Source organism: Microtus oregoni, unplaced genomic scaffold (assembly GCF_018167655.1).
Source record: "Microtus oregoni isolate MIOR12 unplaced genomic scaffold, Mior012 000054F_ref0000373, whole genome shotgun sequence".
NCBI classification, from domain to species: Eukaryota; Metazoa; Chordata; class Mammalia; order Rodentia; family Cricetidae; genus Microtus; species Microtus oregoni.
The window spans coordinates 5,400,502-5,425,779 of NW_024543830.1; the positions used below are offsets into that span (position 1 = coordinate 5,400,502).

Genomic DNA, 25,278 nt, shown 5'->3' on the forward strand with positions numbered 1-25,278 from the left:
CATCCATTTTCTTGCAAAGCTCATTTTTCATGAATCAAATTCCACTGTGTCTACGTACACTACATTTTTACTATCCATTCATCGGTTGATGGACATCTAGGCTGATCTCCTTTTCTAACTATTGTGGTTGAGTAGCAACACACATGAAAAGTGTCCCTGGGGGTAGGATACAGAGGATTTTAAGTCTACGTCCAGAAGGGTATAGCTGGGTCTTTCCATTTTACTTTTGATAATTCTTCACACTGGTTTCTTAGTTGTGGTACCAGTTTATGCTCCCATAAACAGTGAATAAGTGTGTTCCTCTTTCCCCACATCCTCATTAGTGTTATTGTCAACTGGTTTTGTGGTGCTAGCCATTCTGATTGGCCTAAGAGTTTTGTTGTTGTTCTGAGACAGGGTCTCTCATTGGTCTGGATCTAACAATTATGTTAGGCTGGAGGCCAGCAAGTTCCAAGGAGATCCTACTGTCTCTACATTTCCAGTACTTGGGTTCTAAGCATATGACACACCTGATTTGTTTGTTTGGTTTGGTTTGGTGTTGTCCTGAGGATTGAATTTAGGTCCTTGTGCTTGGGTGTCAAGCACTGTATTTACTGAGCCACCTTCCCAGCCCCCTCAACACAGTTTTAGCTTGCAATTTCCTGGTGGCTAAGGATGTTGACTACATTAAAAATACTTACCGGCTGTTTGTAGCTCTTGTGAACCTATCCCTTCAGCTCCTTGTCCCATTTCCTGATTGGCATTTTGGGGTTTAATTTTGTTGCTCTTAGTTGTTTTAGATATTAGCACCATCTTAAGTATACCTGGAAAAGATATGTTTTCCATTCTGTAGGCTGTTTGCTCTGCTAATAGTTTGCCTCACTCTGTAGAAACATTTTAACATCATGTAATCCCATCTGTCAATCCTGTGCACTGGATTCAAAAGCTCAAAGTTTTTGCCCGTGTGTTTCTCCTATTTTCCTCTAGTTATTTCAGCATTGACAGGTTGTTTGTTTTGTTTTGTTTTTGAGGCAGGGTTTCTCTGTGAAATAGCCCTAGCTGTCCTGGAACTCGAACTCGCTTTGTAGACCAGGTTGGCCTAGAGCTCACAGAGATCCTCCTGCCAAAGGCGTGCACCATCATGCCTGGCTCAGCATTTATAGTTTTAAATCAAGCTCCTTTGTTCATTTGAACTGACTTTCTTAAAGGTGAGATATGAATACAAACTCACTTTTCTGCGTGTGTAAATACAGTCTTGCAAGCGCCATTTATTTAATAGGCTGTCTTGTTTCCAGCATGTTTTGGCAATTTTGTCAAAAATTAGGTGGCCATAGCTATGTCGGTTCTTTCTGGGTATTTATTGTCTTGATTATGTTCCATTCAACAAGTTATACATGTCTGCACTATTCCAGCACTATATTTTCTCTATACTATGACTCTGTAGCATGGTTTTGTTGTTTGCTTTTGAGACATGGTCTTACTAGGCAGCCCTGGTTGGCCTGGAACTTGTTATGTAGCCGGTAGACTCACACATTGTCTGCCTCTGCCTCCTAAGTACTGGGATTAAACACACGAGTCACACCAACCTGCTAAGTCCAGTCTGACATCAGTTCTTATGACACCTTTGGCACTGTTCTTTCTACCCAAGATTGGTATGGCTCTAGTTCCATAAGAATTCTAGAACGGTTTTCTCTAATGTTGTGAGGAATGCCATTAGATTTTGGTAAGGATTGCATTGAATCTATAGATAAGTTTGGGTAGTAGAGCCATTTTCACAATGCTAATTCTGCCAACCCAGGAGCATGGAAGTTCTTTGCATGGTCTAGAGCAGTGTTCTCCATCTTCCTAATGCTGCAGTTAATACAGTTCCTCATGCCGTGGTGACCCCCAACCATAAAATTATTTCACTACTACTGCCTAACTGTAATTTTGCGATTATTATGCATCATAAAGAAAATATCTGATATGCAAGATATTTAATATGCAATCCCTAAAGGGGCTGTGACCCCCGTGTTGAAAACCACTGATCTAGTGCCTCCTTCACTTTCTTTTTTCAGTGTCTTAATGTTCTCATTATAGGGGTATTTCCCTGCCTTGGTTAGGTATATTCCTATGCCCTATAAACCCATAGACTCACTAGCTTCCTAGAATGTAATTGTACCTGTTTGTTACTGGAACCTTAGGGGGAAGGTTAGACATTGTTTACTCTCCCCTGGGAAGGAATCTTAGCAAAGTGTGTGAGTGTAAAGGTGTGTGTATGCGCACATGAAGGTCAGAGCAGGGCACTGAGTAGCTACTGAGACAGGATTTCTCATTGATGCTAAGCATTCTGAGCTAGATGGGCTGTCCTGTGAGCTCTCTGGATCTGCTTGTCTCCACACCCCAGGTACTGGCATGTTCAGCTGTGTCTGCCATCCTACCTGGCTGCTGAGGATCTGAGCTCAGGTTCTCACGCTTGGAAACAAGCGCTCACCAAGCCATTTCCCAAGCCCACAATTCCCCTTTCAGCTCTAAATTTATTCATTTTGGTCTCCTCTTTCTTTGGGTTAGTTTAGCTCTGAGTCTGTCACTCATTTAATTTTCAAAGAAACAGCTCTTTGGTTAATTCTAATGCATTTATTCTGTTTCATTCATTTCTGCAGTAATCGTTACTAGAGCCTGAGGTCTATCACTAGGTTGTTTGAAATCTCTCTGATCATCTCATAGCCATAAACTTCTCTCTTGGGACTGACTTGGCTACATCCCAGAAGTTCTGGTAGATCGTGTGTTCGTTTGATTTTCAGAATTCTCTCAATTTCTTCAACAACCCACTCTTCATTCAAAAGCGTATTGTTCAATCTCTAAGTATTTGTGTATTTTCTAAGTTTAGCCTTGAGGATGGAGTCGTTGGATTTAGTTTTTCCCATCCAGTCAGTGTCTTTTGTGGGTTAAGGGTATTTGTATTCAAGGTCACAACTGAGAGAGGATTGTGATAACTGATGGTCCTCATGTTGCTTGTTCAGGTTTTCTGGCTTATTGGTAGTTCTGCTCCTGCTAGTGCTGGGGGCTTTCTCATTGGCTGTGTTGGATGTGATTTCTTCCCATCTGTCTTCTGGTCATTCTTCTCATGTGATGTATACTCTTTTCTATGTTCTCATGCATGAAACTGTCCTTTTCTTCTGTGTGCGGCACTCCTTTAGTAATTGCCTTAACTTACGCTACTTTTACAATTGTTGTTTTATGTGTATGGATATTTTGCCTGAATATGTGTCTACACATGCCTCACATATGCTTGGTGCCCAAGGAGATCAGAAAAGGGAATTGGATCCCCTGGAACTGGAGTTACAGACAAATATGAGATTATCAGGTAGATTCTGGGAATGAAGCCCCAGTCTTCTGAAAGAGTAGTCAGTGTTCTTAATCACCCGGCCATCTCTCCAGCTTCTTAGGCTTTCTTCAAGATCCCTAGACTGCGTAAAGAAGGGCAGGGGAATCCCTTTGGTGTGGATGAGGAGCCTGTCCTCCGCCCCAGTGCTATCTTTGAAGGCAGGAGCTGACTGAGATGGCTTCTTCCCCCAGGGCCTCCCTGTCCTGTCATCACTGAGTGCTCCTTAATCACACAGCCAGTCCTTCCTTCTGTAAATCAGCCTGGTGGTGGGTCAGAAAACCAGACTCAGGGGGAAACAAACAAACAATGGAACTATTAATGACAGAAAATTTATTTTTATACAAAGCTATACAATCTGAAGTCAGAGGGCTTCCCCAGATAAGCTATGCATTTCCATATTACAAGGACTGTATCACAGTAACAATTCCAGGGGAACAAAATTCAAATTCCATGAAGACTATCCCTGAGGTTCCAGCCAAAGGCGGCGTTTTCCCTGAAAACTAACAGTCACTCTGGGGCATGGATTTTCTAGCCAGTAGCTGAAAACTGGATCCAATGCTGATGCTGGGCTGGTTGCTAAGGAACCAGCGGTGCTGCGGAGGGGGATGCAGACTGTGAATGGCAGGCAGCAGCCTTACTTCTAGGAAAGTAGTATCTGCAAAGATGCTTAAGGAAGACAGCTCATCACTCTTAACTTTACCAATTCTGGTTTTCAGGTAAGCACTGCAAAACACTCTACAGGTCCTACATCTTAACAGCCTTTCTTCACATTAGAAAGACTTCTACTATTGTTAGAACGTGTGACTGTCATTGTTATGTGATGTACTAAAATTCTTGACATTATGCAAGCACATAAAATGTGACTTCTCTATTAAAGCTTTACAGGGCCATAAATGCTTCAGAGACCACATGGGGTGCACATAGTTCAGTGAGGACTGAGGTAAAAAGATGCAGCTTCTGTACATAGAGCCTGGAGGTTACATCACTGCTCCTAGCCATTCTAGGTGCAGTTACAGCTCAAAAATGCTGATTTATAGAGCCAGGTCTTGAAAAAAAAAAATCAGTCCAGCAAATGTAAATGTAAATGTAATGTAAATTAGGCTCACAGTGGGTTCAGTGTCTCTGAAGTGTGCTCCACAAGGGAGCAGGGGGAGCCCAGTGGAGTGTGCTGTCCCAGCATCTCTGGGACCCAGGGTCAATCCCCACAACCCATAATTTAAACAAAACACAAAGAAGAATACCTCAAAAAGGCTCTAAAATAAAAAAAAAAATTCACTTGTTTAAGTTAACCTATTGTAGTGAACAGAATGAAGTTCTTAGAGCCCGGCCTCCACCACAGACCTGAAGGGTCTTGAGAGAAGAGGCAAGACGATATGTTATCAAACGGCAGTTGTTCAGTGAGCTCTTCCTTGCTACCCTTTTATCTTTGTCATCATCACCATCACCATCTATTGTTCAAGACAGGGTTTCTCTGAAATGGCTGTCCTGGAACTCACTCTGTAGATCAGGCTGACCTGGGATTCAGAGAGACCCACCTGTCTCTGCCTGCCAAGTACTGGGATTAAAGGCGTGCGCCACCATGCCCAGCCTGTCTTTCTTTTTTTGCAGGGAGGAGTGGTTTCAAGACAGGGTTTCTCTGTGTAGCCTGGCTGTCCTGGAACTTACTCTGTAAATCAGGCTGGCCTAGGACTCAGAGACCCACCTGCCTCTGCCTCATGAGCGCTAGGATTAAAGGTATGCGCCATCACACCCAGCTCTCATATATCCCTTTTTAATGGTAAATTCTTATTAAGTATATTCATTTATGTGTGTGTGGGCGCACATGCGCACGTGCTGGCGTGTGTATGTGTGCATGTGTCCGCACGTGCAGGTCAGAAGATAACTTGCAGGAGTCGGTTCTCTCCTTCCACCATGTGGATTCTGGGGACTGAGCTCAGGCCATCAGTCTTGGCAGTGAGCATCTTTGTCTGCTGAGCCTTATCTTAATCTACTTCTAGGCATCTCTGGAATATACAAGCTAGAAAGTGATTCTTAGTTGTGTCAGAGAGGAACACAACACAAGACTTAGCCTCGGACTAAGAGCAGTGTCAGGAAACACACACAGTTCTCCTCCTCTGTTGGCGAGCACACTATTCAGATCACAAAGGATACATATAAGTTGGGATGCCTCGTGCAGCCAAATGTTTCCGAATAAGTCTTTCAGTCCCGTACCAGTTAAAACCCTTTGTGGCGTGTCCGATGCGTGGAAGATGAACACTTGCTATTGAAAAGATTATGATAATCAGTGAAAATTACATACAGAAGAGAATAATTATTGATGTCTTCATGCAAAGTATATAATTACAATGTCAAAAACGTTCAGGGGAGGAAACAAACGAGGGAAAAGTAAGCTTTTCTGTGGGAGACAAGAGCCCACGGGTTCTAGAAGTGAGCAGATATGATGATGGACAGATTGTGACTGGTGGGTGAATCATAAATTAAAACAAGCATAAAGTCTCCAAAAAGTCAAGAAATTCCACAAACACTGAGGTACATCAGGCTTGGACAGACTAAAGTCTTGCAGAAAAGAACCGTCAGTTACAGTGTGTGACAGGGAAGCCGAGGAACGCCTCTGAATCTGTACGATGAGAGCGATGCCCATTGGATAGGCACAGTACATAAGGAAAAGGCTACGTGGGCACAAAGTGATGTGGGCGAGGCCCGCTTTTACCACGCAAACCAAGGGGACTCTTGGCATTTACTGCCTCCCTTCAAAAGTCACAGCACACATCTGAACAGAAATTTTTCTCATCCTGGGCACAGAAGGAAGGGCTCACCTTTCTTTTTCTTTGCTGCTAAAAATAACTTCTTGAGGCCATCTTCTAGGGCCACCATCTTAATGCCAGACAGGACATTGGAGCTATCGCGGTGCTGAGCCACAATCAAGGCCAACTAGAAAGAACAACCGGTAAAGAACTGGCATGGTACAAGGCCAGTCACACTGCCAGCAAGTGAGCGGGCCAGGGAGACCTAGACTTTCCTAGATGCTCTCCAGGGAAAAGAGGACTGTTCCGAATCTCAGCTGATATGATGACAGGCGTCCCACATTCCAGCCCTCTAGCTGGTGCTCAGCAACTCCACACTCCCAGGCCAAGAGTCATCCCATCCTAACGGCCTATGAAGACAGTGTCCCCAAGTCTCCCACAGGTCCTCGAGGAAACTGCTGAGGTCAAAGCAATGGGATCCCACCCAGGCATGCTGCTGTACACTGCGAGCACCCCGCTTTCTTTAGCAGCCCTGGGGATCAAACCTAGGACCCAGTGCAAGCTAAGCAAGTGTCCTGACACTGCCACACTCGCAGCCTCCAGAGTCACTCGACTCTGTTCCTTATGCACAGACACTCTGTGCAATGTCTTAGGAATCACGGAGTGAGGAAGCAGAAAACACTTCAGTGTTAGCCACACAGACCACCAGGTCTTTGAGTGCGAGCTTCTCTCAGCCTCACTTTCTAACGCTTTTTCTAAGTCAGCAATGATCTGGCTCAAAATCAAATATGGGTTTGGGCCTCAGAGACAATCAGGTGGATGTGGTAAAAAATAAAACTCACTACAGATACTCCAAACGACAGGCACGCAGGAAATCTTTAAGATGCAAAGCAGGGGAGGTGTGGGTTGCTTCCTGCATTCTGCCGGCTAGAAAGTATAATCCTTCACACAAATTTTCATATAAACACAAATGATGAAGCTCCAGAATCTTGCATCATATTTTCTTATTCTACTCAGAAAATGTTTTTGGGCATATTCTATGAGCCAGCACCGTGTGGAGTACTAATGATAAAAAGAAACAGAGGGGGCTGGCTGCCAAGCCTACACTCCGAGTTGGATCTCCAGGACCCCCATGGAGGAAAGAGAGAACAGACACCTGCAAGTCCTCTCACCCAACACACACGTACAGGCAAGCACACTCGCACAGCACAAAATAAAGTAAGAATGTATAAAAATTAAATTGACACAAATGATTAAAAACTTATGCCTGTCCATGAAGGGCCTACTGTTTAGGCCAGGGAAAGCGCAAGGTAGTGTTTGAGGCACTGGAAAAGCCCTGCAGAAGTGGCCTGACCTACCTGTCTGTTAAGGATGGATCATGTCCCTTCCCCAACTGCTATGTTGAAATGCCAAACCCTTGGAACCTAAGTTGTGACTACATATGGACGGTCTTTATGAGATTAAGTTAAAATGAGGTTGGGTACTAATCCAAGCTTATACTCGTACTTTTAAGAGGAAACTTTGGAGGTGGAGGAAAACTTCCTTGAAAGACAAGGAAGATGGCTCAGGACAGAAAGTGCTTGGGTTCAAGTACACAGACCCAAACCCACATAAAAAGCTGGGTGTAGTGGCATGCACTTGCGATCCCAAATAGGGGCGCTGAAGATAGTTGGATCCCAGGGCTTACTGGTGAGATCCAGGGCAGAGATCCAGTCTGAAGCGAACAAGGCGGGGGTGGCAGAGGTTGATCTCCGGCTTCCACATGCACTTGCATGGGTGCACACACACATACACACATACACACACACACACATACACACACACATACACATACACACACATACACACACATGCACTTGCATGGGTGCACACACACACACACACATACACACACACATACACACATACACACACACACACACACACATACACACACACACACACACACACACACAGACAAAGAAAGACATCAAGGATGTGCACCCCCAGATGACAGACTGTGAGGACATGGAGAGAGGGTGGCTGGTCATGCACAAGCTGAGAAGAAAAGCCACTTACAGAAGCCAAACCTACTGTTGCCCCTTGTGGTCATGAAGTCTCTAGCAAGACTTGCAACGTTTGCGGCACAGGTGTGGCAGCCCTAACTGCGCTAAGACAAAGACTGGGCAGCGAGCACCTGAGGGGTGGACGGGGCTTTCAAGGGAAGCTTTCGTTCTGATAGGTGACAGGTTTTTACTTACCAAATCTTGTCCTTTCTCTCTTGATTCTTTATCATCAATGGGAAACAAAAGGACACCTCCCAAACTCAAGTCTGAGGTTTTAAATTGAGACAAAGGATCATTAACTTCACCGAAGGGCTATTCTCAATCTTCCTTATGTGTTCATTGTCTAAATCCAATTGCATTTTTGCTATTTTCTTGCCTTTTGAAATATGATTTCACTCTGTAGCTATCCTGAACTTGCAGCAATCCTCCTGTCTTCCTCCCCCAATGTCAGGACTTTAGGTGTGGGCCACCATGGCTTGTTCCAATCGGGTTTAGCACTCCCTCGCCCTCTGAATTTCTCATGGCTGTTTTCCGTCTCCCAACCTGTCCTCATCTTGGCCCGGGACTCATCTACGGCCTTCCTGCATTTTCTGAACTCAGTGGTCCTCACACGTTACCAGCCTAGTACCCCTGTGGCATCGCGGTGCTGCGCTCTGAGCTGGAGCTTCCTTAGGAGTCTCCTGTTTGTCTTAAATCACTCACACGCTGCACTCTACTGTTTCTATCCGTATATCTCCCCACCACCAAATCAAATCAAGCTGATGCTCTAGACAAATGGGCCGATTTAGTGCTGGGCTTCACAGAGCAATTTGAATTTTTTTGTTCAAACAAAAATGATAAAAAACAAAAATGATAAATATCTCCTGTGCCCTAATCTTTTAAGGCATCCTAAAACACCCGGTCCTGCTGCACTGTTCTCCCAATCCAGAAGACTATTCCCGGATGTCTCATGATGTGGCCAAACTTTCTTTTAAGCTTAACTTCCCTCTTCCCCTGGGACAACGGCTCCACCCTGGGCTGTCTGGGGCTGTGCAGGAACTGCCTAGATCCTCTCTAGTCATCAGGTGCTGGGAATGGTGAGTGTGACAAAGAGACAACTTGAACCCACTTTCCTTATTACAGCCCCAAAGAAGGTGGGGAAAATGTCAGCCACAAATTATGCATGCGGACTATGGACACCAAGGGAGATCTGCCTCAGAGTTACACTGATGACAGCAGAAGCCAGGCCTCAGCCAGCTCTTCTCTATCCTGCAGGGCTTGCTAACCCATCAGACACAGGATTTTGAGAGTCCTCTACTGTCCTATGCTGTCCTTGACCCTCTCGTCTCTTCGCTTCTTACCTTTCATTTTCCCAGCCAGCTCATAGATTTTTCTTGGTTCGGCTGATCGTGCCTCCAGAGCCGTGAACAAGCCTCCTCTGCCCCAGCGGCCAGAATCATCTGATGAGAGAGAGAAAGCTTTGGTTGACAGGAGGCAAGTCTAGTCCAAAGGCACACAAGACAGGCTTGTGGGGGAATGACTTCTTAGAGAAGGAAATCTATCTAATCTCCTAGAAATATTCCAGAAGGTGTACTTGGCCATTGTGTCAGAAAGAGTCGGAATAGGAATCTCAGAAATGAAGCATTCTGTGAGAACAGAAGCTCCGGCGTGTCTAGACCTACTGGAGGTGAGACACGGGGCAGAGATTACAGAGGAGACGGACGCAGTGGAGTGGGTGCCAGAAGGCCTAAGCACACACACCCGTACACAGTGAGGAGGAGGAAACGTAGGACTCAATTCAAGCTGGAACCAGCACAGCCGGTTAAACCTTGTATTTATACTCATTTATTCTACACATATTGGCTCATGCATCTTACATGTCAAGTACTGCTCTAAGCACCAGGCTTATACCAGTAAGCAACAATAACAAAAGTCTCTGCTCCAGGAAGCTAATTTTGTAATGCACTGAGATAGTCAAATAAACAAATATATGTTATTGTGTCAGGTGACAAAATGCACGGTGAAGGAGAACGGGACAGGATAAGATAGAAGCGATGAAGAGGCTTTGCCTAGGGACCGGGAAGAGCACCCTGAGGAGCAGACGTCTGCAGGGCACTCACACGGCTGCTGACGAAAGAGGATTCCAGGGGAGTTAGTGTGATGATCACAAGCGGGGACACACTTGGAAGTTTGCTTTTCCACAGAGAATGTATTTATTTTCCAAACGTCACCTCATTTTACCCTCTTAAATATACTCTGCAGAGGATAAAGCTGACACCAAGAGCCCATATGGAGTAAGGAAGTTTCGGCCCAAAGAGGTTGGATAACTCAAGCCAGTAAAGGACAGAGTCAAGTCTCACAGCTAAAAGCCACGCCCCTTGACCATACAATGCTGCCCTGGGGTCATCACTCTTAGGTCACGTCTGACCTTGCCCTCCCAGGGTCCCACTTTCGTACCTACACAGTGCACAATGACAGCATCCTCCGTGCCAGCCTGTGGGTGGGTGACGTCACCGCTAACATACTTGATGGAGGTTGAGTCTAGGTCTTCATCATCCAGCTCGCCAGAAGTCTCATCTTCTCCGTCCTCAAGGTCCTCAGGCTCGCTGTCCTCCGAGGGCAGGCAGGGGGACTGGTAACTGTTGGATTCCCACCAGGCCATCCTTCACCAGACCAGAAAGGGAAGCAATTAATGACCCTTTGGGGCCATCTATTCACAGGCAGTGACAAGTGGCACTGTGAACGGCATCTCCCAGCCCCCACCCAAGTTTTCTACTTAAGTGTAAACAAGCGTGACTGGCCTAACTGCTACCCTGCTAAGCTTACCAGGAGCCTGTTTGTAAGAACACAGCTGGAAGGGGCTGATCAACTAAATGATTCCTCAACACACAGCTACAACAAAACCTTTCCAAATTCCCAGTCCAGGGCCAGCGAGAGGGCTCAGCAGGTAAAAGTGCTTGCCTCAGGGCCCGAGAACCTGAGTTCAATCCCAGGAACCCATAGGGTGAGGAGGGAGAAGGGGCTCCTGCAAGTTCTCCTCTGACCTCTCCATGTGTGTGTGCCGTAGTTTGCAGCACACACAAACAAATAGGTAAGTAATTAAATTCTTGTTTAACGCAATGCACCATTACCTTGGCACAGAGGACTAAATGTAAAAATTTAATCTTTACAAATACACTCTGACTACATAAGAACTGCTGAGTGGTCACGGGTTTCTGGCTTTAAAACCATGTCCGCTGTGGGCTCACTACACAAGACGCCCCACCAGCAGCAGGGACCCCAGCCTGGTATACTGTTGACACACTTCTTCCTGTGCTCAGCCTCCTCTTTTTCCTTCTTCCTCTCCTCCATTAGTCTCTTCCTCTTGGCTGCTGCTTCCTGTCTTTTCTTCCGTCTCTCTTCCAGCTCTTCTGGGCTCAGGATCTTCTTCCTTTTGATGGGCCCTTCTGTCAGGCCTGGGATAAGAACCTTAGGAAGGCAAAGACTCACAGTCAGCAAGGTCAGGGCCTGCCTGCTTCTCTGCAAGCTTCCTCTGAAGCACTCTGTGCAGAAGCAAGGGGAACAAAACATCTCCACACTGCCTGTGTGGTGGGCACTGACAGTATGTCGCTGTAATTTACAGGTTCACATGACCCCTCATAGGCACCATGGCCACTAAACTCAGTCAATGCATTGCTGAGGCAGTCAGTCATTTCATGAGGAACAAGTACTTCCAGCTAACCTTCCTTTCTTGAAGTCATAGTCTGTAGGAAGCCGGTTTTAGTTTAAACAGTTTTAACACAACTCTGTCTACAAATGCATCACACGATTCCCCTTGAAACAGGTCAGTTTCAGCAGCTCAGACCCAGCGACGGCTCTAGAGAACATACATGAAGTGCCAGGCACTGGAACATCATGTGACATTTGTGACTGCCATCCTCTTAACTATCATGAATGCCAATAGCAGATGTGCTATTTTATTGTAACAACGTGATCCCTACAGGGGTGGCTCAAGAGGACCGCGAGCTGCTTTTCCTTGCATGAAGTCACATATTCACTTCTTGATATAAGTTTGGAGACAGAGTCTCATGTATCCCAGGCTAGCCTTGAACTTGTTATGGAGCTAGTCTAGTCTTGAACTCCTGATCCTCCTGCCTCCAGTTCCAAGTGCTGGGATTATAGGCTTGTACCACTATGCTCAATTTTTAATGTTTTTAGATAAGTTTTTATTTTATTTGTCATTTGTTTGTGTGAGAGAGAGAGAGACAGAGAGAGAGAGAGGGAGGGAGGGACAGAGAGAGAGAAACAGTCATGGCTTAAGTGAGGGGGTCAGAGGACAACCATTGGGAGTCAGTTCTGCCCTTCTACCACAGGTTCTAGGAATCAAACTCAGGTTGTCAGGCTTGCATAGCAAGTGCTTTCCCAACTGAAACATCTTGTCAGTCCTTAATGTCTTTTAGAGATTTATTTTAGCTGGGCGGTGGTGGTACACACCTTTAATCCCAGCATTTGGGAGGCAGAGGCAGGTGGATCTCTCTGAGTTCAAGGCCAGCCTGGTCTACAAGAGCTAGTTCCAGGACAGGCTCCAAAGCTACAGAGAAACCCTGTCTCAAAAAAAAAAAAAAGATTTATTTTGTATTTTATGTGTATAGGTGCTTTACTTGCATATATACATACGTGTGTGTGTGCGCGTGCATGTGTATGTGTGTATGTGTGTGTGTGTGTGTGTGTGTGTGTGCAGGAGTCTATGGAGTCCAGAAGACAGTGTTGGATCCCCCAGAACTGGGGTTACACAAGAATGTAGGCCGCCATGTAGGTGCTGGGAACCTGGGGCCTCCTGAGAACCATAAGGGCTCCTAAGCAGTGTGCCATCTCTCAGCCCTCCCAGGCTTAACCAATGCTTTTAGAACATTTCCGTTTTTATACAAAAGTCAGTCACTTATTATATTCAGTCAACACACTCCTGTTTCTTAACAACCCATCCACAGAGAACAATGTGGCCCCAGAGTTTATGGTTTTATAGAAAAACAATGTCGCTTACGCTGTCTTTATTGCGGAGCGACCGGCCCCCATGACTCGTTTTCTCTAGAAGAGTTTTCTGAAGATTCACCAGCTGTTCAAATGACTTTCTGTCTTCCTTACTGGGCTCTTTAGAATAATCTTTACCTTCAAACAAGTACATATGGTTTTCTAAGAACACAAAACCAAAGAAAGAAATGTCAGACAGGGAAGTGGATCAATGCTATTCAAAGCAGGTGAACAAGTAAATGGCCCATATTCTAAAAATGAGCCAAGACCAGCCTATTACATGTCATGAACATCTTTAAGTTCTACATAGGAGTCCAGTATTCCTCTTTTTGTAGAACAGAACATGGTTCATAACCCAGTCGGTCCATCCTTGATGACCAATGACTGGAGAATTCCTTCACCCTGCTGAATCTCCAGCCACTCACTCATTCACCCGACTCGGCTCCTCAGCATGAATCTCACTGACTTGAAGATTCTGTAATAAATCCCACTTCTTAATGCCAAGCGCGCATTTAATATTCAGACCGTTCCCTGCTTTTCTATATTACAGAAACAAATGGTGCAGCGTGTGAGAAAATGAAGCATCACAGATGATCCCTGCATTTGCAGCGCTGAAGCTCCCACGCTGCACCTTCCTGCCTCTCCCCTGCACCCTGGCTAACCGAGCATGCACAGGGATGGAGGCGCTCCTCAGCTCCCACAGCTGAAGGGTGAAGGAGGACTCTGGCCTCTGTGAGATCTCATTGTTTTGTTTCTTAAGATTTTATTTTTATTTTTAATTGTGTGTATCCGTGTGGGAGGGGTTGTACAAATGAGTACAGGGTCTGGGGGTGCTAGAAGAGGGTGTCAAACACCCCAGAGCTGAAGCTGCACGCGGTTGTGAGTCACCCAGCACAGCACTGGCACGGTACAGCATACATTTCTAAGGCCATGTGCAGATAGACAAAGGCTCGGTGAGGGTGGTGACAGTTAAGACCAGGAATCCAGCGAGAACCATCCATGGTTAGCAGCCACAAACAGATGAGAACGGCCAAAAGCTGAAGTGAGCCTAGCAGCACACATTACCATGTAATGTGTTTTCAGAGCACTGTGAAGTCAGCTATAAGTATGTTTTCCCTGGAGAGTATGAAAGCAAAACATTTTCATTCCCAAGAGATCAATTGCTTCACACTTGTACCAAACTCTACCCAGCTGTAATTCTAATTGGCATTTGCTAATTAAATCAGCAGGGGGCTTCCAATGAGCCGCTCTATCAACAAGTGGAAAAGAAAATAAAGATCTGAGAAGTGTCAAAACACCATCAACATATGTAGCTACATACACCACGAAATTCTAACTTCTAACAGAAATGTGCCTTTCAAAAACCCTGGCACTCAAGATAAACCAGTCGTGTTTGGGTTTGCACTGCGTCTGCGCTAATGGCCAGTCTTTCAAACCCATGGATGCTGTTTTAAATCGTGCACCCTCATACCGCAGCCAAGAGGCTGAAACCACACCCCACACCAGTGGTCCTCAACCTGTAGGTGGCGATCCCCAGGGGTTGCATATCAGATATCCTCCATATCAGATATTTACATTACAATTCACAACAGTAGCAAAACCAGTTATGATGTAGCAATGGTTGGGGGTCACCACTACGTGAGGAACTGTACTGAAGGACTGCAGCATTAGGAATGTTAAGAATCACTGCCTAGACCCTCACAAAACCCCTGTCTGTTCAGTCACCTAGCACACAGGGAGGCTAGACCCGTTCATCAAAGACAAGTTTCCAAATGTTAATCCTATGGGGGATTTTTTTTTCTTTTCTCCTGGCAGTTGGCCTGTCTAAAAATACATAATTTTCTTAGCAGTCGGGTTGACTTAGAAGTGTAATGATCTTTCTGAAAACATTGCAGTTTTATTTTGTTCTGGCAAATGTTGAAAAAAAATAAGCTGGAATTAATCTAAGTGAGTGGAGAAATGGATGTAAGCTTTGGTATTTAAGGTAATCAAATATAACTTAAAAATATGGCCACGTGCATCTACGCCCCCCTCGCCTGAAACCCTCGCTGACAGAAACGGGTTTTAAGAAAGACAGATGAGGCAAGAGGACGTGGAAAGGGTCAGCACCCTCCCCAGAACATACAGTGGCTGGAGGAACAACAGATAAACAGGGCCATGGGAGCGGGCCCGGGTGCTCAGCCAAATTACCCATGAGAACAGACCCTCTTGGCCAACGCTTGGGACTCACAGGGCAGAGCACCACAGGCGGAGACCTCAGAGAATATGTGCCACCAAATGCTGGAAACACAACCTCTGCTACTCCCTCCTCTTCAGCTGAAACCACTGAGCTTATTTCAACCCCTCACTCTCCCATGGACGGTAGGGGAGAATTTGTCTCTGACACTGGCCAATTAAAGACCTCAAACAGGAGTCTGTAGGAAGGTTCCCTCAGGGCAAAATCTGGCTCACCAGGCTTAACGCTGGAATGAGGCCCTGGAGCACCTCTCCACCTATCTGCTCACAGCATTGCTGCTTGTTAGCCTCGGGACACCAGGCATTTCTAGAAAACTAACAATGAGAACAAAAGATTCAAAAAAAAAAAAAAAAAACCTGGAAGAAAAAGAAGCAATATTGGGGTCAGGGAATCTTTTCAAAAGCCCTTCCTGTAATATTCATTCTAAATGTATAACAAATATTCTCAAAGAAGAATCGGGGGCACTATTATGCCCCTGAAACGACAGCAGCATACAATTCAAACAGAGACCGGAGAGCATCTTGAAGACCATGAATGCGCTGCTATCATGCAGGGACTTAAAGATAAAACACGGCAGACGTCAGAGCACCTGAAATGGCCAGCTGTCCGAATTCCGGTTTCTCCACACATCCCATAAACATCTCGCCGGTCCATGCCTATTACAAAATGAAGTCAGGAAATACTATAAACTCCCATTTGCAAGTGAACAGAGAAAGGGGCATCCGGACCAGTGGGGTCAGCACCAATGCCCACACTACTAGAAGGCCAGATGAACACCGAACAGGCAAGCAGGCAGTGAGGATGGGCTGAGAACGGGGGGCACCAGAGCAATGACTACTAAGGAAGAGAAAGGACCAGAAAGAAGATGTAGCCAGATATTTTGGAAGACACCGTGCTCTGTGTGTTTGTGCTGGGGATGTGGGGTAACTTTCCCCTTCTCACCACAGGGCAAAGGGAAAGAGTAAGCAGGTGATGGGAAACCCGCTTCTGGATAAACGAAAGTGAATGCCAAAAGCAGACGTCGTGCCCAGCCCACCTGCCACCCAAAACAGAATGTACCATTTCTCAGGCAGAAGGCAGGTGAGCTAGAATCACCGACTTCCTGCGGCTGCTGGGATAGGAAAGCAATCATTGACAATCGCCATGAGACACGGGGCACATTCTCCACACAAAAACACTCCAGTGGGCTGTGGGTGTGGCTCAGCTGGCACAAAGCCCTGCACCTCGTTCCTAGTGCCCCACAGAACAGCACGGTGGCGCATGCCTCTAATCCCAGCTCTGGCAGCAGATGTGGAGGATCAGAATTTCAAAGCCAATCATCCTTGGCTTCGATGGTGAATCTGAGGCCAAGCCTGGGATACACAAGACCACAAACAAACATTTCAAATTCAAAACCTCAGAGCATTGACCAAATCCAGGGGGGAGGGGAACATCTACACACATGTCAAATGCACAAAACAACCTGCACTGTTTATCATATATGCTGGGTTTAAAATGTAAACCGTTCCGGGTGGGGCAACAGCTCGGCACTAAAGAACTGCAGGACCTTCTTCAGTTCCCAACATCCACGCAGAAGCTGACAACTGTCCCTAACTCCAGTTCCGGGGGATCTTGTGACCTCCTCAGGCATTGCATGCATGTGGTGCACAGATAGACATGCAGGCAAGACACTCACACACATACAATAAAAACAAATAAATCTTTAAAACACTCAGAGGTAAGCTGTTCACTCTGGGATAAGATGGCAGACTAGAGGCTGCCTCTGTGTTGCGGTCACAGGAAGGGGAAAGACTTTATCCCAAAGACAGAAATAGAGGAGGAGGAGCTCTGGAAACTTATGAAGTGCAGGCCTAGCAGAGAAGAGCGAAGGACGGCAGGCCACCTCAGTGTGGCAGGTCCCCCAGCAGGTGGGAGTGGGGGTGGGAGAGGGCAGAAACCTCTTCATGAAGGTGAACTAGCGGACACTCAGGACAAGACCACAGTCCTCACGAGCCTCAAATCCAAAGGCAGGCTTTGGTGAGAGATCTGGACGCAGAAATGAGAGACATGGGCAAGCAAGGCAACATGACTCTCCCAACAGTCACAGCTCAGCCACCGAACTAAGGCAAACACCAGACCAAGACTGCAAAGGTTTTCTGTGACCTGAAAGAGGTTAAGAACAAATAGATGCGTTCAAGACCTGGAGGAAAGTCAGCAACAGAGGGAAAGCTTTAACGGATGAGAAAAGCAGCAATATGGCTCAAAAAAAATTTGGAAAGAAATTTTGAAAAAGGAAACAATATAGAAATATTGAAAATGAAAATTTCAATTTATCAAACAAAAACACAGCAGAACCAAAATAAACAGAAAGAATATCAAAGATGGCAGACAAGATCAATAAACACTACATAAGGGGCTGGAGAGATGGCTGTGGGGTTAAAAGCAGTTGCTGTTCTTCCAGAAGACCCAAGATGGATCCCCAGCACCCGCACGGCAGCTCACAACCATCTCTAACTCCCGATGCCCTTTTCTGACTTCCACAGCATGTGGTACACACACCCAAACACGTGAGATAAAATTATAAGCAAACCTTTAAAAAGAAACACTAGGTTCAAGCATGGGAAATCTAAGTTGGGATCCCAGCACTCATGAGCAAGCTGGGCATGATCCCCTGCATGCCTGTAACCTTAGTACTGTTGGGGACAGAGAGAAGAGAATGGCTGGATCTTGCTGGCTGCCAACCTAGACGAAAAAGGGGGCTCCGCGTTCAGGGAGAGACCCTGCCTTGAAGGAATAAGGATGAGGGTGAAACAGGGAGACACTTAATACCTTCTTCTAGCATCCACGCATGCATCTATACACCCACATACACACATGCACATAACACCACACACATGCACACATACAGACGTGGTGCGGGAGGGCTGGAGGACATTTCAAGGCAAGCACAAACTAAGGCAGGTCATGACCACCGATCTGGCACCGCAGAAGGTACTTACAGGAATACTATACACAGAAGAGAAAGGGAAAGACTCAGTCATGAAAGGACAAGAGTGAAAGTCCTGAGAAGAATGGCTAAAGAAGGGAGAACTAGAAAGGAATCCCTCATGCCCAACACAGTAATCGAGTAAACTCCCAACACTAACAGGCACAGTAAAGAACAGATAACAACCAAAACTGCCAGTAGTAAATATCTCAACAACCTTAAATGCAAATGAACTCAACAAATGAATCACAGATTAGCTAGCTGGCAAATAAATTCAAATTTAAAAAATTAACTATCCATTGTCTCCAAGAAATACACTAGGCTGGTAGACAACCACAATCTAAGAATCAAAGGAAACAAACAAAGCAAGGTGCTATGGGTGTTTTCATGTCTGATTAAAGATGACCCCATACCAAGATTAGTGAGGAAAGAAGGTCACTACATATTATATTATATATTGGGGCTCCCAAATTAGTAAAACAAATACAGCCCGACATAAAAGGTCAGATATTAACCTACTCGCATCTCGAGAGAGGTCATCCAAACGAAAAAAACAACGGACACCTCAGAGTTAAACTATTCCACAGAACACATGGAATACTCCATCCGACAGGAACAGGATACACATGTCTCAGCAGCCCATGGGGCAATCTCTAAAACAGACATATCCCGGGCCATACATCAAATCTCCCAGCTTGTTTGCTTGTTTGAGACAAGGTCTTCCTACATAGCCCAGGCGGACCTCTAACTCAGAAATCCACCTGCTTCTGCCTTCCAAGTGCTGGGATTAAAGATATACACCACTACACCCAGTTCACAAACCAAATCTTGCCAAATGCAAAAGAATAAAAATAATATCTTGTATCTTATCAGATCATAGCACAGTATGATAAAGACAGAACTCAATAGCCAGAAAAATAAACCACACAAATGCATGGAAACCAGGAAAACAAATCCAACGAAAAGGTGAAAGACACTAAGGAATGAAATTCAAGAAACTCTGTAAGATGGAGGGAGACCTCTTATACTCATGGATTGGTAGAATTAATATTGTAAAAATGGCTACATTAGCAATTGATGTGTTCACTAAAATCCCATCAAAATTCCAACGACATTTCTTACTTATATGGAAGCATACAGACCCCAGATAGCTAACGCAACCCTTAGCATAGCAGAAAAAATGCCAAAGGTGTCAAAATACTCAAATTCAAATTATACTGCAGAGCCATAGATACAAAAACAACATGGCACTTGTGTGGACACACAGAACACAAAAGACATCCCAGAAAGAAACCCGAACAGTTAAAGGTACCTTATTCTTACAGAGGTCAAAAACACACTTTGGGCAAAACAACAAAAAATAAAACCAGTCTATTTAATGAAGAGTGCTGGGAAAACAGATTCCCACAGGTAGCAGAATAAAATGAGACCCACATTGCTCCCCCTGCACAAAAAAAAAAAAAAAAAAAAAAAATCAACCCAAAATGGATCACAGATGGTAAGATCTGGTTCCCAACTCACTTCCTTCCTCTTGTTCTCTGTTTCCTCCTTCTGCTGCGGCAGGCAAAGCATCAGGGACCCACTGCCCATCTCTGGTTTCTCCCAGGATGGATTCCAAGTCTACTTCATCCACACTGCTCCCCTCAGAGGACAGCAGTTTATCCAAGCCGAATTTAAGTATCTCACTTAACTTGAATGGAGAAAACAAAAGTCCAATTAGTTCTGATGAAGAAAAAGAAAAAAAAACAAGGTGATGTGGGAGACTTGCTAATGGCTCAGACGTTCCTTCTCTGACAGACACCCAGTATTTGCTGTCTATCACAGCTGACAGCAAGCAAGCTTTTAACAGCAAAATGATGGGTAAGCAGATGGGGATAAAGGATTATCACAGTTATTGACTCTGACAATCTCAGCAACAATACAATACGGATAAGTGTCTGATTTTTATTTTTATTTTTTTGCTAAGAGTAATGGTAATTTCAAGTATTTCCTATAGCACTTCTCACCAACTCATCATCACAGGCTTTCCAGGAGTAGCAAGAGCAGTCGGACACAGCTGTTTCCCAACTCTCTCAGCACTGGCTGGCTCCTCTGGCAATCTGCTTTCCCACCGCAGCATCCCATGGACGCCACTCTGGCAAAGACCAGCACTCCCCAGAGACTTCCGCTGCCTCCCTGAGCCTCTCATCCCCTAGTTGTGATGATGGGAGGCACAGAAGGCTCAGGTGGTATTTCCTAGCGCTCACCTGCAGCTCCCAACCCTGCAAATGCTCACACAATAGCTCAGGTTCACTTGTATCTTGCTCTTTTGGATTGGACTCTAGATAGTCTCCTTCAGAACTTGGAAACCTTTAAGGTAGGCTGTTAACAGTGTCAAAACTCCTTACATAGCTCGCTGAAGCACCAACAGCTGGGTATGTTTATATTTAACATTGCTATATATAACCAATGCAACTGACTTTGCATTTGGTACCAAAGCCCAAAGAAAGCCAAGAGTTTGTGATAAGGGTCTGCCCACACTGGAGGAGAGCATCTGGACACACGCCTCCAGGCACACGAGAAACTCACGCTGATTAGGGTGATTGAGATGGGAAGGCGGCACGGAAGTGGGGATGCTACTTCCTGAGTATGGATCCTGCACTGTGTGAAAAAAAGAAAGTAAGCTGTGCCCGAATATTCCTGGCTCCCTGCCTTTTTACTGTGGATATGATGTCACCAGCTGCTTCAGGCTCCTGTGGATCTGACTTCCCAAACATGCTGGGTTTGAGCTGCGTGCTAAAACACACCCGTTCTCCAGTTGATTTTGTCTGGTATTTTTCAAAGCAAGAAGAAAAGAAACCAAGACAAAGGCACAGAATCAACTGCTATGATGACCTTAGTTTGTTTTTTAATTCTCTAATTGTTTTCAGCATCCTCAGACATAAAACTAATGGAACCCTTGTTTTAAGCAAAGAAAGACCTCTGAAGTGATGGAGTAATGAGGCTCAGATTTAAATCCAAGACAGACAGACAGCACCTGTTCCCTTTACTCTGTACCTATCAAGCCTATTTTTGACTCCTGAAGTCCCCTGCACATAGCAGGCACCAACGCAGGAACGAGTCATGATGAGCCTATGGGTAAGAAGAGATCCTAACCTGGAAGTCGGCCTCAGCGGACGGTCTCGCAGCTCCTAGGGTGAAATGACCCCCTCCCATGACCATGTTGGTAAGCTGCAGTTTGGAGGCTGCTTTCCTGTACACGATTTCTTCTACAGTGTCCCGGCCGATCAGACGGATGACTTTAACAGACCTGTGTGCCAGTCAAGTGACAGCAGAGGGTGATGAGTGCGTGTGACCTCAGGAAAGGACGCACCAGTGAGCACAGCTGGAGACTGATCCGGCCTTCCAGATATGAACGAAAGGATGCGGAGGTGACCTAAACTGTGTCATCTGTGCCAAGGAAAACCTTGTAGGCACGTGTCATCCTCAGGCCCAAGGTGAGCACATAATTTTTGGTAAATTTCTGTAACATCAAGTGGCCCAGGGGCAATTCATATAATATATTCTGACCACTGTTTCTCCTCCCAGGCCCTTCCTACCCCTCCAACTCCAGGCCTTCTTGCTTAATAAAACAAACAGAAAAACAAAAAAGAACAAACACAAGAAACATACACACACAAATAAAACTCATTAAAAAAAAACATTGGAAACATAATATACAAGCAAAAGACCAAAAGATAAAAAAAAAAAAATCCAAACAAAGCAATATGAGACAAATCTACAAAAACACCACTGAGCTCATTTCTTATTGGTGTTGATCGGTTTTTGTTGTTGTTGTTGCTGTTTGTTTGTTTGTTTTGTTTAGTGAGGTGGGTTCTAGCTCACTGAATTAAATAGCTTCTAAAGATTCCTTCTAACCCTTTCATAATTTGGCTTTTTGTCCAACAAAACAAGTCTGGACTATGGTGCCACCCACTAATGCTGCTGCAGAAGCCAACAGCAAAGCCGGGCTCGTACTGGGGTCTCTCAGTTCCTGTTTGGTGCTGTCACCAGGACTACGTTCCTCCCTTCTTCCCAAGCCAGGAGTGTCTAGCAAACCAAGGAAGTGGAAATCACTGACGCTGAACCCACTCACTTGTTCTGGCCAATTCGGTGAGCTCTGGCAGCCGCCTGCAGGTCATTCTGAGGGTTAAAATCACTGTCAACAAAAATAACGGTGTCTGCTGCCGTTAAGTTCATGCCCACTCCACCTGGAAATAAGGCAAGGGAGAGTCACCCGAAACACACACAAGAGTCTGGAGAATAAAGACGGTCCAGACAGGGTAACACTAACAACTGAAGTTAGTCAAACATCACTCGTCCACAACTCCAGAGCCCAGCATGGTCACACCTGCTCCCTCAGCCTCCTACTGCCTGACTTGGGACAATGTAATCATCATACAGAATAGAACGGGGAAGTAGGGACAAGCAGCAAAGGAAGATGCTCAAGTCAGGAGCGTGAAGCAGTTTCAGTTCTCCCAGACCTAAAACACTGGACTACATTAGCCTAGGACAGTCTACAAGGAAAAGGGTGCACGCTCCTTCAGAAAAGGACGGTGAGCATGGGACAATCTGTGAGGGTGTTTGTAAGGGAAGAGCCCTGACTCACACTTGCAGACCAGGCTAGGTTGCAAGATCGCTGACATGCTGATGGAGGAGGGCAGAACAGGAGACTGCCTCCCCTGCTCTGAAGAAAGCCTTAGCCAAGCGCCTGTAACTGCATCCATACCCACCAGGCACGGCGTGAGAAAACCAAACCACCTCCTGCAGCAATTTTCTAGGTTTTCTTTAGTGCTACAAGAAAAGGGGAGAGGTGCGACCATGGGTTTCGGGAATTAAAAGAACCATGAAGGCAAATTACAGTCTTTTCTTTGATTAATGTAAAAACTAATATAAAACGGACTGGTTCTTGCCAGGGTCATTAGAGATCGCTGCTGAAACAAGGGGGCCTGACAGGGCTTGTCCTAGGAGCTTAAATTAAAGGTTACTTCTCAGAAGGACTCCTGATGCCCAGCTGGCTCTCAAGACAAGCAGGAATATTTAAAATTAAATCTGGAATAAAGAGCTGATAATGACTGATTACTGAGCGGGGCTAGGTTACCTATCAGGGCTAATACATTTAAGCTTTACCTGCCAGTTGCAAGCGAGGTTCTGAGCATTTAACGAAAATCAACTCTTATGCCCTACGCAACAAACTTATGGGCACTAACTATTCATTTTCACCTCTTTTGCTGATACTGAGATGGAAATACAGAGATGTCATTTGAAATTGCACAGCTAGAAGGTAAAGGAGCTAAGGTTCAGACTCCCATGTCCATGTCTGGTTCTTAAACCTGTTAGCTACATTTCCTGGGCTTTTGTGGTTGCTGTTATAGTTTTTCTTTTCCTTCCTTCCTTCCTTCTTTTTTTTGTTCAAGACAGGGTCCTACTGTGTGGCCCAGGATGACTGACCTCCAACTGCTGGGCTGGAGCAGTCCTTAACACTACTCTTCCTGACAGCCAGTACGGCAGGCTGTTCCACCACACCAGCTCCAGCGCCTGTTTGTTCACTACACTCTAACACCTGCCAGGTGCCTGTTTCACTTCAAAAATTTGCAGCATCTCCCCCACCCCACCCCGACCCTGCCCTTGTGGCCTGGGGGTTAGGAGTCACACGATGTTGAAAGGCGGCTCTGTCCAAAGGGTGATCCCACTTTCTTTGCAGGACCAGGGAAGGGGCCCAGGACCTTGTACATGCTACACAGGCACGTGTGTGAGCTACACTCAGGCCCATGAGTGGTATCTTTTTAATAAGCTCTGCTCATAACTGCTTGAGACATATTCATGAGCTATCATTGCCCCCTGGTGGTGATATGATTCATTCACAGAAACTTTTGGACACAGGGCGAACTGCTAAACAAATCGAAGTGCTGCAGACCTGAGGAACACACAGCGGCCTGCGAGCCACAACAGCAAGCTTCTGGAAAAGGCAGTGCCCAGTGCTTCTGCTCCTCCAGGATCTGCCCTGAGTCCTCCAGGGAAATTAACTAAAATGCGGACGGCTCGTCCTTCTTAATGTTAGACATTTCAAACAAAAGACTGTCCTCTGAGTCGGGAAATGATGAAATCTTTAAAGTATCACAGATAAAACTGACTGTTCTTCCGAGGCTACCTGACCTAACCCTATGCTTTGTCTAAGACTACAGGAGAGAGAGGATGACATGAGCGAAGGGCTGAGAGGCTGATTACATCATGCATTATTATCTTTATTAGACAGATAAGGCAGACGCTGACAGAATAATCCCCTTACCTAGGATTACATCTAGAGCTTCTTTTATTCACCCTTATCATACTAATCATTCGGTGAATGCTTCCTAATAAGACAGAACCCTTTCCATGGAGATGCTGATCTCTCTTTAATAGGGGAACACACATCTCTGTATTCACCCTGTCTGCTTCAGGAGGATTTCAATTTATAAGAAATAAGATAATGAGGAACTGGAGAGGTGGGTAAAAGCATGAGAACGTGGATTTGGTTCCCAAAACCCCTATCTGGTGGTTCACAATGGCCTACAACTCTATCCAGGAGATTAAATACCCTCTTCTTGCCTCCAAGGACAACTGCATGTTTATGTTACAAATAGAAACAAAACAGGCATATGCACATAAATTAAAAGTTTTCTTAAAGAAATAAATTAATAAGACTAGCCAATGGTTTAAAAAGTGATTTAAGGATGATCCAGAATCTAAAAAAAAAAAAAGAAATGTTTCCAGAAGCTAATGTTAAATTGTTTAATAATGCATAAAACAAATCACCCTCTTAATAACATATCCCAAATGTGAGATAATATTTATGACTGAAGTTATATATAGACATTGTCAAACTCTAAGTAGCTGGCAATTTTACAATAATCACATTTTAAAGCAATTAAATACTCACTAAGCGTGTTCTGGGTTAG

The 25,278-nt window shown here is 45.3% G+C and overlaps 1 protein-coding gene across 1 annotated transcript in view; it reads right to left on the reverse strand.

Moving 5' to 3' along the window:
- Positions 1 to 3,672: 3,672 nt before the first annotated feature.
- The window catches only part of Chd1l (chromodomain helicase DNA binding protein 1 like), a 50,754-nt gene continuing 29,148 nt past the window's right edge, over positions 3,673 to 25,278 (reverse strand). Inside the window, exons 13-23 of the mRNA XM_041638077.1 lie at positions 22,437 to 22,551; positions 21,458 to 21,611; positions 19,844 to 20,012; positions 13,135 to 13,283; positions 11,419 to 11,582; positions 10,572 to 10,777; positions 9,476 to 9,574; positions 8,331 to 8,401; positions 6,163 to 6,277; positions 5,498 to 5,606; positions 3,673 to 4,001 (exon numbers count right to left, since the gene is read on the reverse strand). Coding sequence (XP_041494011.1) covers positions 3,923 to 4,001; positions 5,498 to 5,606; positions 6,163 to 6,277; positions 8,331 to 8,401; positions 9,476 to 9,574; positions 10,572 to 10,777; positions 11,419 to 11,582; positions 13,135 to 13,283; positions 19,844 to 20,012; positions 21,458 to 21,611; positions 22,437 to 22,551 — 1,430 coding nt within the window. The 3' untranslated portion in view covers positions 3,673 to 3,922. The remainder of the gene's footprint in view (positions 4,002 to 5,497; positions 5,607 to 6,162; positions 6,278 to 8,330; positions 8,402 to 9,475; positions 9,575 to 10,571; positions 10,778 to 11,418; positions 11,583 to 13,134; positions 13,284 to 19,843; positions 20,013 to 21,457; positions 21,612 to 22,436; positions 22,552 to 25,278) is intronic.